Source organism: Pundamilia nyererei, unplaced genomic scaffold (assembly GCF_000239375.1).
Source record: "Pundamilia nyererei isolate P.nyererei 1_Seehausen unplaced genomic scaffold, PunNye1.0 scaffold00593, whole genome shotgun sequence".
Classification (NCBI taxonomy): Eukaryota; Metazoa; Chordata; class Actinopteri; order Cichliformes; family Cichlidae; genus Pundamilia; species Pundamilia nyererei.
The window spans coordinates 39,621-55,204 of NW_005187994.1; the positions used below are offsets into that span (position 1 = coordinate 39,621).

Genomic DNA, 15,584 nt, shown 5'->3' on the forward strand with positions numbered 1-15,584 from the left:
GTGTAGTGTGAGTGTCAAAGAGGAGGAGTCTGTTGAGAAATTCACGTCAGCTATCACAGATTATTTTTCTTAAATGTTTAACATGACATTATCACATTCCTTTAAAGTTTTCAAGTTGATTTTAAGTTTAAGTTTAAGTGTAAAGTTTGTCTTTAATTTCTCGAGAGTATGAAAGCTGGTTGAGATGACACTCAGCACAGGTGTAGAGCAGGTGGAGCAGAGGAAGAATGTGTTCAAAGTTTCACGTCGACTCTCAGGGATGATTTTTAATGATTTTTTTTAATATGATCCAATCAGACTGCTTGTATGTGTGCGCGCGCCCGTATGTGATCAGCGCAGGAGAAAAGGCGCTGCCGTAAAGCGGAGTGTAGACGCGCAAGAAGACTTGTGCGGCGGACGAGAGGCGGCTGTCTCTCACTGTCCCGCGGTCCCGTGAAGCCTGAAGAGACGATGAAGAATTAATTGAGCGCTGGGACTGGAACTAGTGTTCTAGTTTGTGTTTATCACGGACTCTTTAGGGCGCTGCACACTCGCTCTCTCAGCACATTCGCGCTCAGAAAGAAGCCAAATCGTTAAAGCAGACTAACGTGGAAACAGGTGAAGAGACCAAGGTAAGCGGCTCGCTGACGTCACAGTGAAATCCAGCTTCATGGCTTTAACACTGAACAAATCCGGTCCGCGCAGGCTCAGAGACAGACTTCATCCTTTTACTTTAACCGTACATGAAAAATGAAGCTGAGAGCTCAGCGTCACAGCTGGAACAACATCAGCTGACATTAAAGAAAAGCAGACATTTGTTCCCTGATAGCAAAGATGGAGATGGAGAGCGTGAGGGAACTACAGAGAGGAGGACACGGGCTGCCCTGTGATTACACTCCACACAGTATCATTAACACTAATGAAAAGATAAAGTAATAAGTTACTGTAGTTCTCAGTTACAACCTCATGTTTACTCCACGTTCGTCTCTTTTCAGACATCAGTAGGAGGGAGGACGACCCCCCAGTCTGAGGACGATCCCCACCACATGAATGGGGGACAGGAGGCGCAGCTTCCAGCCCAGCTGGTAGGAAAGTCCTCCTCAACTTCTCTGTAACTATGGACTCTGCCTGTTGCCATGCGTGCAGGCGTTTCGGTCCATAGTGATGTCAGTCAGTGCTTTTTAAAGATGTGCAGGGTGTGAAATCTCCTGTTTGATTGTTAAATGTTCGTTCACTTTGTTTGTGCTCCAAATAAATTCACTTCATAGATGAAACAGTTCAATGTTGCCTCTTGTTTTGGTTCTGTGCCCCCATGAAAAAACACCCAGAGCCCACCCTGGTAAATCTGGCGTGGAAACGCCACTGCTGTCAAAATGTGTCTTCATGTATCAATTGTTGTATATAAAAATGCTCTTTCCACTCATTTTCATGTCCTTTTTCTGCACACTGAAATCTCAGGCAATGCTTAAACAAGAATATATCCAAAACTATAAAGATAAGAGCCTCAAATCACTGCTTTTACTTCTCATGCGCTTGAATCAGGATCTGTCATTTAGCACAGAGACTTCAAACAATCAAGCGGTCCTTCCAAATCTGATATTCGAGCACACGGTAATATTGACATGTGGAAGATAATTAGTGCCGATGTCTGAATCTTCACAGAAATGCAAAAATAAACACGTAGAATAGAAAAGAAAACAGCAGTTTTTGGTCACATAAGTGAAGAAAACGCTGTTTTCATTTTCTTTCCAACATCAGAAGAGTCTAAATGATGCACGCGTGTAGAAACAGACACATATAGCTGTGCATGAACACTGCTGTGCAGACAAAACACAGGATTTCCATCTTTCTCATGCAAACACTCACCTACAGAAGTTGTAAACAGGCAGAGAAGAATCAAAGCCAGCAAAGCTTTAGTGGACATGTTTGTGTTCTCAGCAGTGGTGGTGACGCTGCTCAGAGCTCCTTCTTCCTCTTGGGAGCAGGACACAGGGGTACAGACCTTTATACACTTGTGCATGTGTGTGTGTTGACAGCAGTCACGTGCTCATGATGCGTCTGCCCATCACTGTCACACTCACTGTTTCCACCAGCACATCCACCGAGCTGAGCAGCTGCATACCTGTGTGTACATTCATACATGCAGCTGCTCAGAGTGACGTCAGGCTGCAGGTCAGTAACCATGGTTACAGGCGACGCTCTGAAACTTATGATCAAAGATGTCAGGTTATTGTTTCCATGCAAGACTGAAGTCAAACAAATCCACTGAATGCTTAGATAGTGTGTTAGTGTAGTTTCCATGGCAACACTGACTTATTAAAAACAAAGGCGATCCATCAGTCCAGATCAATAATGTCAGCTCATTTAAGCGCACATGTATGTTTGTGTATTCAGAGAGGTTGATGTACTCTATCCACCGATGGCTACTGACATCTAGTGCACATTTGATGACATTACATCAACAGTTTGTGTGAAATGAATAAAATGCAGATGTACTCTAGAAATAAAATACTGCAGAACTAAATAGAACACATTAATTCACACAAGGGGAAGTCATGTGACTGTGATGACAGATCAGCGCCATCAGAACACTGACTGATCTGCAGTCTGTGGCATGAAACAGTCATTCATCACTTAGCTCTCTGTAACCTGATGGAGTCAGTGTGTAAAACAAGGTGATGCAAACATCTGGATGGAGCAGAAGAAGAGCAGATGCAGTTTCAAAGGCGCCATCATGGCTCAATAATATCAAAATAATACAAATAATAACAAGTGGCAGGTTAGCCTTCTTAGCCTTCTTAGACTGTGAGATTTCCATCATCAAAGGGCTGCACGATTTTGCATAAAATGAGAATCACGATTTTTTGGCTTAGAATTGAGATCACGATTCTCTCACGATTTTCTTTTCCAGTATAAATATTTATTGCACTTATTAACTGCACATCAACTTCGTAACAGGTGAGACTGAACATAAAAACAATAAATAAACATAAAAACAACAAAATGTTGTACTGCTTGAAATTCTGTCTCCACCGTTGCTCGACGGTAGCAGGTAGTGCAACAATAGAAAAATAGTTGCGGGACGGCACTGTGTAGCGTTTGTTTAAGGCATAGGTGTCAAACTCTGGCCCGCGGGCCAAATTTGGCCCGTAGCCTAATTACATTTGGCCCGCGAAGCCATACCAAATGACTATCAGAGCTGGCCTACTGGTATTATACAGCTAATACATATATTGTTTAGTATTAAGCTTTGCTTGTTCCATATTCAGTTTTTCAGCAAAACTTGTTTGAGTCCATAAGAAGAGATTCATTCTTAAATCTGGAGGAAGATTTTTTTTTCAATAAATATTAATGTTAGCCCGCGACCTTGTTCCAGTTTTGAATTTTGGCCCACTGTGTATTTGAGTTTGACACCCCTGCTCTAGGGTGTTGATCGTTTTCCTAAATCCCTCGTTTTGCACAGTGTTGATGGAGCCATATCTTTGGTCAGGTGATAAGTGATAGCCTCCGTAATTTCTTTGTGCCTGCGGGAGTTCGACGTGTATAGGGAAGCGCTGTACAAGGTTCCCGTTATTGATGTTTGGGTGGTTGACCGGGACGGATTTTCTCCTCATCCCTGACGTGCTCTCCGTTGTTTTTTCCTGCTAATTTTAGCGTCACACGGCACAGCTTCTGTATCACGTGGTATAAGGCTCCGCCCTTATAAGGCTCCGCAGGAAGAGTGAGCGCTTGTTTTCATGCAGAGTACGTCCCGGATTAAAATGCGGTACAATCGTCGTCATCTTTTTTTTTTTTTAATTGTTGTCATTTGGAAATGAGATCGCACATAAGCATGAATCGAGATCGCGATTTTCTAACGATTAATCGTGCAGCCCTACCATAAACGCATACGGATCAGTATTTAAGGTTTGACTCTCATCATCCACTGGAGCACAAACTGGGTGTCATCAGGACGCTACAACACGAACACCATCCCCACTGACACAGCGGCCAGGAAGAAGAAGAACAGCACATCATAAATCTGATTATGAAAATTTTGTGTGAAAGCTCCAAGTTTGAACTTTTCCATAGAAACGTTAGTAAATGAGGCACACACAGGTGATGACTTCATGCCTGCTGATCTCTAATCTGGAAATAAAGAAGAAGAGTTAGACGGAGCCGTGTGTGCAGCAGGGAGATGAGCGCTGTCATGAAGTGTGACTGCTTCCAGCCTGCAGTCAAACTCCACCTTCAGGATGTTTCAACAGACCCACACCTGTTGACCATCACACCAGGAAGCTGCCTCCATTTAGAGCAGTCACGTACTCTGAGCGCCTTCTCGTCGGGTCTCCTTCGCCTCATCGTGTTTCCCATAAAGGAGGAGGAGGCCTCTTTGTTGTTCTGGTTCTCTCCTTACATTTAACCTTGCACCATCCTCAGCGTCCTAGTCTCCTCCCTCCTCGTGTCTCAGGTAAAGCTGCCACAGAAACTTGCCGAGCTTGTGTGAGTCATCTGAGCAGAGCCTTAAACTCAGACTCTCCTGCCTTCTTGTCACACAAGCCTAGTTAAATAAAGTTTTTTTGTCCTCATGTGAACAAACTGAGTGTGCGTGTGTTTCACTTCTTATTGCATACTAAAACACACACACTCTCTTTCAGTTTAGTGTGTGCAGCCAAACATCACGGCAGACTGCCACAGAGTTCAGCTTCCTCATAGTTTCACACGTCATAAGCCTTCGCATCACTTCCTGTCCTCACAGGAAGCTAAACACAGACGGAGGAGACACTCTGTCTCTCACAGCAAGGAACGCAGCGTTTGTCAGAGCCACACATACTCTTAAGAACAAAATCAGTGTTTCCAAATGTTTCTCAGTGTTTCACAATAAAAGCCTTGTTAGTACAAAACTGTCCAGCAGCTATTAGGAGGGCCTTTAATTTGAAATGGATGGAAGAGGAAGCAGAAAAGGTCAGCCACCTTCAGCGGTCAGAGGTCAAAGGTCATGTGAATGAAGAAATGCTGTTCATACTTTGGTTATTATTTCTGTCTGAACTGGCAGGAAGTCCTCTGTGAGGAGCAGGAAGTCCCACTTTTGTTGTTTTTGGTGACTTTCAGAAATCTTCCAGCCGCTATAAAATAAAGTGATGCAGGTAACATCGCTGTGGCAGATGGAGGGCTCAGCTTTCAAATGAACATGACAACAAATGTGAAAAGACATCTGTGTAAAGAAGGATGTAAAACATGGACAAAGATCTGCAGGCACCTACTGTGATTATTATTAAGAGGAGCTAATATGGGATAAAGGTCCTCTTTCCTTATAGTCCCTGTTAAAAATCTGTTGATAGAAATTAATAATCTTTTAAATGGTTGAATGTTTTCAATAAAATTAAAGCTATGAATCAGTTAAACAGCTAAGAGAGGTGGGTGAAATAAAGGCTTTTAGTCTGAGGCAGCATGAAAGTGATTTATTAGAGAAAGTTTTAAATCATGATTAAAGCACTGATGGACGGGGAGCTTTGTCAAAGGTCAAACTCATTGTGACGGTAGGACCATTATCTCCATCCATTTCATCCATAGATCATGTCTGTTTGTAATAATGACAAACTGGAAACAGAACTTTACGATTGTCTTTAACCGCCATGGACCGCCACATATTTGGACATCACAGTTTGGGACGTCTAGACCAAAATACAAAAATTTGCTCCACGAGGGCCTGATATCCACTAACGAGGACATTATACTGCTGCTGTTCTATCAAAAATTAAAACGAATGTCCTCTCATGTGGATCTCATTTTTCTCAGAGACAAAAATCAGGTAAAAAAAAAAAAATCTGGAAATTCTCTGTTTTTGCATTCTTCAGGTCCCAATCAGCCCAAATAGCAAAGAGAATTTAAAAATGCATGTCATGTAGGAGTTCGGGTCTTAGGAGGTTAAATATAATATTTATTGGAGTATTAAGACAGTTATTTGGAGCACCTTTGGCTGAATGATCATTTTTACATCCACGCAGCAGCTGACAGGAGAAAAAATCCCATCAGACTGTGATCAGCTCAGCAGCTGCTTCTAATGTGCTGTGCTTTGTTACCTTCTGCTCTGCTTTCTCCACAACTGTGACACCTGCTGCTGTTTGTACACCTCATGCTGTGTTTGCTGTTCTCTCAGAGTGTCGGGTGGAGGAGGGGGCGGAGTCTGTCCGGCTGCCCTTCAAAACCACAGCTCAGCTGCCTGAAGACACTCGGGTGGAGCGGTGGCACCGTCCTGAGAAGCCTGACAAACAGGAGCGGCATCACAGAGACCGAGTGAAAGAAAGACGAGCGGACGGTTCAGCCTGACCCTTAAACGCCCCACAGAGAGCCAGATACAGCTGTGTGGCCTGGAGCCAGGAAACTTCATCGGGGTCGTGCTGCTCACACTTACGGGCGTTTGTTCACTGTCACTTGGTTCTCTATGATTTCACTTATTATTTTATGGTGTTTGTGTGTGAAGCTGTCGTGTCTCCTGCAGGGAGAGATCAGCACATCAGGAATAGAAGCAGCTGGTTATTGATCAGTGATGTCAGAGTGGAGCCGGTGTGATGGTATCAATTATACTGGAAACACTTTGCTTCATTTCCTCATACTGATCAGTTTGTGTCGTTACTCTGTACTCGTGTCCTGTTTAAAGCTTTGCGAGTATCAGGTGAGCAGTGAGCATGAGTGGGAGCCGTGGACGCTGCTGCAGGGAGGCTGCGTGTCATTTATTTGTGAGTTTAATCCATTAAAGCTAATAAAGAGCTACTCAGACGTTGTTTGTGAGTCTTTCAGGTGATTCAGTTTTCACCTACAGCTCAGCTGTTACTACGGCAACAGCATGAAGATGATGAAAGGAGGATTAGACATCAGTCTGTAGTTAGCTAACACAGCTAACACACAAACTCCTGCAGCTTCCTCACCGGCTGGTACCAACGAGTCTCACCTGTGAGGTGGACTGTTACCTCTCCTCCTCCTCGTCATCTTTCCTGCGCCTCCTCCTGGACCTCAGGGACACAGCAGGACTCCCCTCAGTTACTACATTCACTCACAAGTCTTCTTATAAGTCATCACCTACAATTATTAAAGCTGCTGATATTGGGATTGTGGAGAGTTACACGTATTTAAGGGTTGTTGTTGACCACAAAGTGTTTTGCACTAACAAAAGGACGGTTCTTTTAAAGAAAAATCTCATATTGTCTCATCTGAAATGCTGTCCTTGTTATACAGAAGTTGAATCTGTCGTGTCTTTCTGCATCGCTGCCTTGTTTGGCAACACGACTGAAGAACAGCAAACTCTCAGGGCAAGACAGACTTTTAGCCATTTATACCAAACATGCTGAGGAAGGCTCGTGTTAATTTCTTTGACCATCCACTTCACAGTCAGTTTGACTGAAACCTTTACACGTGCCTGCACAGCACACCTAAATATAGGAGGTCATTAGCCAGACTGACGGCATGCTTAGGTGCAAACCCCGGAGTCAAACACATGTAATTAAATGTAAGTGTTCAGAATACTGCGCTTCTATTGCACCACGTTCATTCACTCATCAGCTGTTAAATCATGACTCTAATGGCTGAACTACCACCTCAGCATGCAGTCAGTCCTTCTAATGACCTCGTGTCAGGACGCCGACCCTCGAGTGCTGGAGTGACGAGTGGACACAGCAGAGTGAGACGTTCACTCTGAGGCTGTCAGCAGTCTAACACGGTCCACTACTTCCCTCTTGTGGCAAAGTTGCACAATTACACCATTAAATAACTAAAAGCTCCACTCTGTGTGGCGACTGAAAATCTAATGAATGGATCTGTCTTTTGTTCAGAACTACAGCTCCCAGCATGCTTTTCTGCCCCTGTCATCTTAGTGTAACAGCTAACAATCCCAAAACTGACTGAATCTTTAAAGAGAAGCTGCTGAGATCCTGAAGCTGTTTCAGGCTGTGAGCGGCACATGAAGCAGGTTGAGGAGGAGCTCCTACAGGAACATCAAGTCTGCTGTGTTTGTAGTCCTCGTTCACGTCTGATCACCCGACCATCACTGGACACCTCATGTCTTCTTTGTGCACTGATTAGATCAGAGTTTCCTGATGTCTTCTTTGGATAAACCTGCTTGCTGCAGACCTCACATGGTGTCATGTTGGACTCCACCAGTGCTGTACACTGACTCTGTTCCTCTTCCTCTGAAGGATATGTGCTGTCCTTCTTAGGGTTGGAATGGGGAGCTTGATCCTTCAGGAAGGACCTGGAGTAGAGATGGTACTCCTCCTTGTTATGTTGTTGCAGCTTTCCACAGATCCTCTGAATTTCCAGGTCTCCATCTAACTGCTTATTAGCAGAGAGCATGAAAGAGACAATCTGAGGCAGGTTTAACAAATTTAATGCCAATTCAGGTCATACTGTGAGGAGTTCACAATATGTTGTACTTTTATACATAAAACCTGAAAGACAAATGAGCAGCCTTAATTCAGGGATTTTGAGTCAGTAGCTTTATTTTGACAGGAAAAAAAAGCAGTGGAAGAAATATGAAAAACCACTTCCTGTTGGTATCCAGCGGCCAATAGAAACGCAGTTATTTCTTTGTGCTTTACTGTCTTATTGATCTGATCAACAACCAGTATAATCCCAGCATCAGACACATGATATCACTTCTGTGTGGGGAAATCTCATTGAATGGAAAAATCATGTTACTGGTTTAGGTGGACATGGACACCTGTACTCAACCAATCACATCCACAGGAGTAATGCCATCCAATCAGGTTCCAGTTCTCTCTCTTCTGCTGTGCGACATCAGCAGTTTGTTCAGTCACAGTTTTAATGCTGTTTCCATAGAAACAGAAGGACGCCGAAGGCGTGAGCTCACTTCTTCTGCACAGAGCCTTTATGGAACAGGTAGATGGGCCGCTGGTTACCTGGAAACACAAGCAGACAGCTCAGATCACACACACACACACACACCTGTGCAGTCTAACAGTCTTCAGGTAAACGTCTGCAGTTATTCAGGCCTGCTGCTGTTAACTAACAAGGCATCACCAAGGTGTGAGCGGCAGGTGTGCTCAGTGAAACTGCAGGATTTTACTGGGATATCAATCATCAGCAGTAATGCTAACATACAGTCTATGGATACAGCTAGGCTGGGTAGCATTAGCTGGCTCACATACTTCAGCATCTGTGTCACTGTATTTACAGGTGTGGTCATCCATCCACTCACACAGGCACAAGTGTCCGGCTAATGTTTAACTTTTCTTTTTTCTGGGTTAGTGTACGGCAAACATGTTTAATGGTTTATTATTTAACAGCAAGATGATTAAACTTTGAACACAACTCAGTGTTCCTACAGGCAATGATCACAAACACATCAGACCTGGTTTTGGGAGGGATAAAGCAGGCTAAAATTAAAACGCCTGCAACGGCATTCCCAAAGCTCACAGATCAAGTTCATGGAAAGTTTTTGGACAGGTCCATCTCCCAGAAACTAACAAATTTAACTAACTCTACCGATCCTGCCAAAACGAGTGGTCAAATATGAGCCAGAATACACCGGAGCCCTGATGGGTGCGTATGTGCATGCTGTCACCTGCGTGTGTGATGAGTCTGTAGGAGCTGAAGCCCACGCTGTCCGTCAGGTAGGAGGTGAACTGTTCAGGCCTGAGCCTCAAACTCCTGCAGTGACTGAACGTTGTTTTCTGGAAAACCACAGAAATGAACTTTTTACTGGATACACGTGCTGCTGAATGTTCTTGTATATACACAGAAGCACAGATGTTTACAGACGCTCCCTGCATGCGTGTTTAGTGAACCAGTACCCATGAATAAATTCATTCTTCTGCCAAAATGCTCAAAGTGTTGCAAATGAATACACAAGGACACTTTTACTAACAAAGTTAATGCAAAATATCAGATCATAGTTACTCCATAGTTACTCATACCCTTTGATCTTTTAGGAAACCATTACGACTCTAAAGGACGGGACTGTGATAGACACACAGTGTTGAGCACCGTCACTTCCTGTTGCTGTTATCTCTACATGTAAAATCTGATCTTTATACGTGTGAATACTTCCTGCTGTCATCGATCACACTGTGTCAGAAGGATGAGCAAAGGACAGATGCTGTTTCTCTCTCACACACACACACTAACTGCATATGATTATATTCATGTTGCTAGGCGTTACCGAGGCTCTCTTGCTGTGGCAGTAGCTGCTCCACGGTTGTGGCTCCAGGATAAATATTCCACCTGGCGACAGGCTCTGATAGGCTCGTTTGAATAGTCTAACCACACCTGCGTCACCTGACTGCAGCTGCACCCACTTGGTTACGTTGAGACACATGATGACATCATAATGGCCCCGCCCAGGCCAAGCTTCACGGTCTGAGACGTAGTCGCCCTGTGGGAGGAGTCACAGTGGTGAGCGGTGGCTGGACGCCAGCGAGGGGTCTGATGGAGAGCGAGACTCACCTGGATGAAGGTGATGTTACTGGGGAACCTGGAGGAGGAAGAGGATGAAGGAGAGAGAAGGGGAGGAGCTGAGAGAGGGCCCCGACTCACCCTGAGAGACAGAGGGAAGGAGAGGAGGGAGAGAGCCTGTTGGAACTCCTTCATCAACTCCTCCTGCCCCCCCTCCCCTTCCTGTTCGGGAGGAGGCGGGGATACCGTGTCTTTCCTCTTCCGTCTGTCCTCCAGCACCAGGTCATGTGACAGGAAGTGTCTAATGTTCTGTATGGCAGCACGGACGAGCTGCTTGTCTAGCTCCACCCCCAAGATGTGGGTGGGGTTAAATCTTCGGGCAACAGCCAGTGTCATGTGACCAGTGCCGCAGCCTACATCCAGAACCGTCTTGTCTCTGAACCAATCAGCTTCAAGGACCCGGAGCCTTGGGTCTTCCTCTGCCCCAACCCGCCCCTCCCACTTGTCTCCATAAAAACCTTGGTAGCCATAGTAACGGCTGTGGTTCCCGTACTGGTAGCGGTGTTTGTCCTTCTTCTTCTCTCTGGGGTTAGTGGAACCAGTCTGAGGTCCTCCACACCTGCAGGAGGTGGTACAGATGTCATGTGATAACGACACCCAATCAGATCACAGTGATTACTCAGTTTAGACGACACACTCACCTGGCAGCTTTAGCCCCTCCCACTAACGGTGTCTGGAATTTGCTTGGCTGAACTGCAGTCGTTGTGACAATGGCGCTTCCAGCACCATCTGCCGACCTTGTCGAGGTGGTGCGTCGCCGCTTTCGTTGCCGCCCGTCACCCTGGCTCCCAGGCTTGTGGGGGAGGCCAGGTGGAGGGTGGGTGTGCCTCCTGGGCAGGATGGGGGACGGGGCCACGTCATCTCGGCAGGTGATGGCAGTGTTGAGCTCACAGGGGAGAGGAGATGGAGGAACGCTGCCCTCTTTGTTCAACAACGGTACTGCAGGCAACAAAACAGACGTCCATGCACAGACTTCACTCAGGTGGACTCTGCAGGTAGAACAGCTGCAGCCAGGTACGAGCGAGTGTAAGGACACAGGCCCACCGGTTGTTTTCTCAGTTTATGTGTACACACCACACCGGTTCATCCACTAAGTTCAGAGCCGTTGTTACGGTTCATGTCTGATTTAAAGCTACAGACTCAAACCAGACATTCACAGGAAGGAGTACAAAAACGATCAGTGCGCCATGCAGATCAATTATTACAGTTATACAGAGGAGCCTCGGACCACGAGGGACTACAGACGGGGACCATAGCCCGCAAAACGAGCAAAAAACTGAAAAAAAAAATTTAACTAATAACCTGCTGCATCACATTATTGCATTAAATATGAGAGCGCTTCTCTGATATCTTGATGAATATCTGAAAAAAACCTGTAGATTTACTGTGTGAGCTGCTGCAGTTTCCTGCTCGTCCACCGGGTGTCAGTAAAGCTGCAGGTGTCTCACCTCTGAATCCACCTGTGTGGGGAAACAGCGGCGCTGCTGCCACATCCTTGTCTCCTTCGCCGTCCCCTCCTCCTACTTTGTGGTGTCGGGTCCTGTGCTTCCTCTTGGACTTCAGTGGGGACAGCAGGACCCCTCGTCCATCCTCACCCCCCTTTCCCCCTCCCTTCAAGTTCAGAGGATCAGTGATGTCACGAGGCACCAGGATCTCTACGGGGTCTTCGCCCCGTGACGGCAGGGGTGAGCACTTAGGTGTCTCCTGATTGGTTGTTCTGAAGAAAAGGGGAAGAGCATAAAGGTGGTGTCAGCGTTAAATCCTGCAGCAGTGACGTTATATTGATCTCTGAATGAATCCACCAATAACCTCCTCACCTGTTTACTTCCTCGTCCAACAGCGAGTTCAGGTTCAGCGGGTCAAAGATGTTCCCGCCCAACAGGAAGTGACTCGGTAACACAGACTCTGACAGACTGTCGCTGTTGGCGCGGCGTTGGCGCTTGGTCAGCCCCTTGAAGCCCACGCCCATGGAGTAACGCCTCTTCCCGAGTCGCTGAGTCGATGGAGGAGGAGGCGGCGCCGGAAGGGCCGGCTGGCTGTCGTCAGGCGGCTGGAGGCCATTTTTAGCCCGGATGATCGGGAGGGGTTTAGCCAGCTGCGGCTGCTCTGATAGGCTGATGGCAGCGGGGAAGACGGGGCTGAGTCTGATGGGCGCCTCATGGGTGAGGACCGCCTCTTTGTCCACTGACATCATCTTCTGCCGTCTAGCCAATCACAGTGACCTGCAAAAGAAGAAGGGGGTGGAGTCAGATTCAGCAACTTAAGATAAACCATGAGACATAAATGTATAATAATTACTGAATTATTGATCGTAACCTCATTAATGAAGCTCTATTAGAAGAGTGAATACAAACAGAAAAAACCCAGCTGAACCTGAACTCAGCACCAGAAGTTTTATTATCCGTTAATTGTGTTTTCATCCTCACTCAGGGTTTTATTTCTTTATCCGTTTCGTTTTTTGCTTTTCCCATTTTCAGGTTCTTCTTTATTATTGAGCAAAAATTTCCATGTAAAGCTAAAAGAAAATTTAAAATGTACCCTTTTCAGATAGACTTCGCAGGGGAAACCTGACAACCATTGAGTTTAAAAACAGCAGCTGAGCAGATTATTGCAGAAACGTAAAAATCTGAATAAATTATGTTCTTGTGTAAAAGTGATGAATGTTATCAGTTACTATGAACACGCTGCACTGTAACAGAGTGTTTGATAGCTCAGCAAACCACTCTGCTGCCCGCTTAGCTAACAGTGTTTGTCCCAGGTTTGCTCCTGTCAAACAAAGCGAACTTGTCTCTCTCCCTCCTAAAGTCGGATTCATTTTCATGGTTAAATCTGCGCTGTAGGCACATCGTAACATGACCTCCACCTCTAACTACACATCACATCGACACAGCCTGGAACAACCGCGATTAGTCTGTTTGGGACCGTCATTTCCCCCTGCACATTCCTGGATCAGCTGGAAGGGAGAAAGCCAAACTGCAGGGATAAACATTCACACACATGTGAAGGCTGGCAGCACCGCCCGTCAAACACCATCTGTAAACAGACCTTAAGATCATTCTGCATTAACCTGAGCTCCACTCCTGAGGATCCACGGGATCAGATATTTACCCTGAAACAACGGAGGGACGTCTAAACTCAAAAAGGTTTTCTAAAAAACTCATTTTAAAATGATCCTCAGTGCCAGAATAACACACAGAAGGAGCCCAAACTTCATCCCTAAAAGGACTTTAAGTATAAGTGCCATAAGGAAGAGCATCTTTCAATGAAAGCAGTTTTGAGGGAAATCTGAGCTGAAACTGGGAAGAAGGACCCTCAGCACCGACTTAAGCTTGAACTTTCTTTTATAACCTGCCTCCATCACACAGCCAATCAGACATCCTGCCACCTCTGCTTTGCATCCTGATGGTTTCCAGAAATTTGTATGTAACCTGACAACTTTAGTTTTCTTTGGGCTGACATCCTCCCAATCAGACTGCGATGTGTGCTAACATTAAAACACTGAGCACCACACAGGAATCTCGGATCTCTATGACGATAGAAACTCATCGAGCAGCTTCTATTTCCCCTGAGGCTGTAATCAGTGAACAATATTGATCAATGAATGACTTGTGAAATATGTATACAATCCCACACACTGAGGGGACGAGTTCACGCCCCCTCTGAGGGAAACAAACGTTAAATTCAAACGTCTCTTGCTGAAACCTTATTAGATGGGTGTGTGTTAATGCCCCTCAGCAGGCTTCCGGAGGGCAGCCAAACAGGGACAAAGTTGTCATATTATGGAGGGCGCTGAACAAGGCTTTAGTGATAAATGAGCAGAAGAAGTAAACTTCAGAGGGGTGAACGAGACAAAAACTGCATCTCAAACGTAACTGTGACCTCCTGAAGGAAGTTCAACATCCTGATGTTTCAAAGTAAAAGCACCTACATGAGTTCTTTCTGATTAGTGCGTCAAAGTGTCACTTTTATTTGTGACTCTTACTTTGAAGAATAATCGAAATAAAAATTCTTACAAATATCGTTAAAGCAACATTGATTTATTCTGATTACTTCAAAGTTCTTCACTCAAACAAATCAGGCAAACGTCGTCGATCAATAATCAATCACTGACTGATCGATTGTACTCACAGTGTCCTGCAGAGATCACCGTCCGCCGTCCAGACTTCACCCTCCGAGTCTTAGAAATATCCGGTTTATGTTTTTGTCAGCGCGTGTGCGTGCGTGCGCCCCCAAAATCCCGAGGAAACCCCGTCCTAGCCCCGCCCCCGTCGCTCACTCCGCCAATCCCTGCGAGCCCTCATGAATAATTCAATTGCACTACAAGAAACAAACACAGTTAGCTTCTGCAGCTAGCCGCCTAGCACGGAGCAAAAACACACGCCCCTCAAAGATAAACAAGTCCCGAAACACCACCGGAAACCCGCTGTGTGCATGAACACAAGCCCGCACCCAGCTCCCCGTGCATGTGCCGGTCAGTGTGCGTGTGCTCTGTAACGGCCCGTGACTTCAACTATAACAGTAGACTTCTGCTACGACTAGCTACTAACTACTAGCTGCCTTCATCGTGCTCAGATACTCGAGCACGCGCTCTTATACGCGACGGCAGGGACCTCGTGCTCGACAGCAAAAGTGTCCAATCGCGTGCGAAGTTGAGCCCCGGCCTTCACGGGATCTGCGATGTTGATTGGGCGCTATTCGGGGAGGGCGGGCGAATGGAGCGAGGAGAGAGGTGTCCTGAGCAGTGCCTGACTAGAAAGGCGAGCACAGCGGAAAACAAACGGCGTAACGGTGAAAATTAACGGTTCACCGGGCGGTGTCCGGCAGCTGCACGTGTTAACACAGATAGTTAATGAGTCTAATAAAGTTTCAGCAAGAGACGTTTGAATTGAACGCTTGTTTCCCTCAGAGGGAGCGTGAACTCGGCCCCTTAGTATGTGGGATTTTATACCCTCAGTTTTGCTCTGAAGGAAATATAAACTCCCTATATCCGATCATATCCTCCAGGATAACAGATAAACGTCATCAACTGTTGAAGGTGTTTCTGGGGCAGATAACATTGCAGCATTATGGAGACAGCATTACAGCGCGTTGTTTAACTGTATAAAAAGTGACCCATATGAGGACAATCTTGACATGAGCAATGACACAATAAGTGT

General features: G+C 45.8%; 1 protein-coding gene and 1 long non-coding RNA gene across 3 annotated transcripts; one reads left to right on the top strand and one right to left on the bottom strand.

The window, feature by feature from the left end:
- The first annotated feature begins 339 nt into the window (after positions 1–339).
- Positions 340–6,731, top strand: LOC102205800 (uncharacterized). 2 transcript variants are annotated; one of them, XR_312421.1, is made up of 3 exons: positions 340–611; positions 975–1,064; positions 6,119–6,731. It is a non-coding gene; the product is annotated as an uncharacterized LOC102205800 (long non-coding RNA). The 2 variants fall into 2 exon arrangements; XR_001290180.1 differs by lacking the exon at positions 6,119–6,731 and having other exon boundaries at positions 975–1,258.
- Positions 6,732–8,330: 1,599 nt separating this feature from the next.
- Positions 8,331–15,113, bottom strand: LOC102205988 (7SK snRNA methylphosphate capping enzyme-like). The gene is made up of 8 exons (XM_005754559.1): positions 14,557–15,113; positions 12,246–12,650; positions 11,877–12,145; positions 11,070–11,367; positions 10,420–10,987; positions 10,136–10,348; positions 9,539–9,647; positions 8,331–8,873 (listed from the first exon to the last, which is right to left on the bottom strand). Exons 2-8 carry the CDS (start codon positions 12,620–12,622, stop codon positions 8,821–8,823), a joined length of 1,887 nt encoding a protein of 628 aa, XP_005754616.1. The 5' UTR covers positions 12,623–12,650; positions 14,557–15,113; the 3' UTR covers positions 8,331–8,820.
- Positions 15,114–15,584: the final 471 nt, after the last annotated feature.

Bases quoted from the DNA above. Each gene is read 5' to 3' on its own strand.
- LOC102205988 (XM_005754559.1), bottom strand. From the start codon at position 12,622: ATGATGTCAGTGGACAAAGAGGCGGTCCTCACCCATGAGGCGCCCATC. The intron at 12,146-12,245 runs GTGAGGAGGTTA...CCTTTTCTTCAG, and splicing joins TTGGACGAGGAAGTAAACAG to AACAACCAATCAGGAGACAC. The intron at 10,988-11,069 runs GTGAGTGTGTCG...CACCTCCTGCAG, and splicing joins GGAGGGGCTAAAGCTGCCAG to GTGTGGAGGACCTCAGACTG.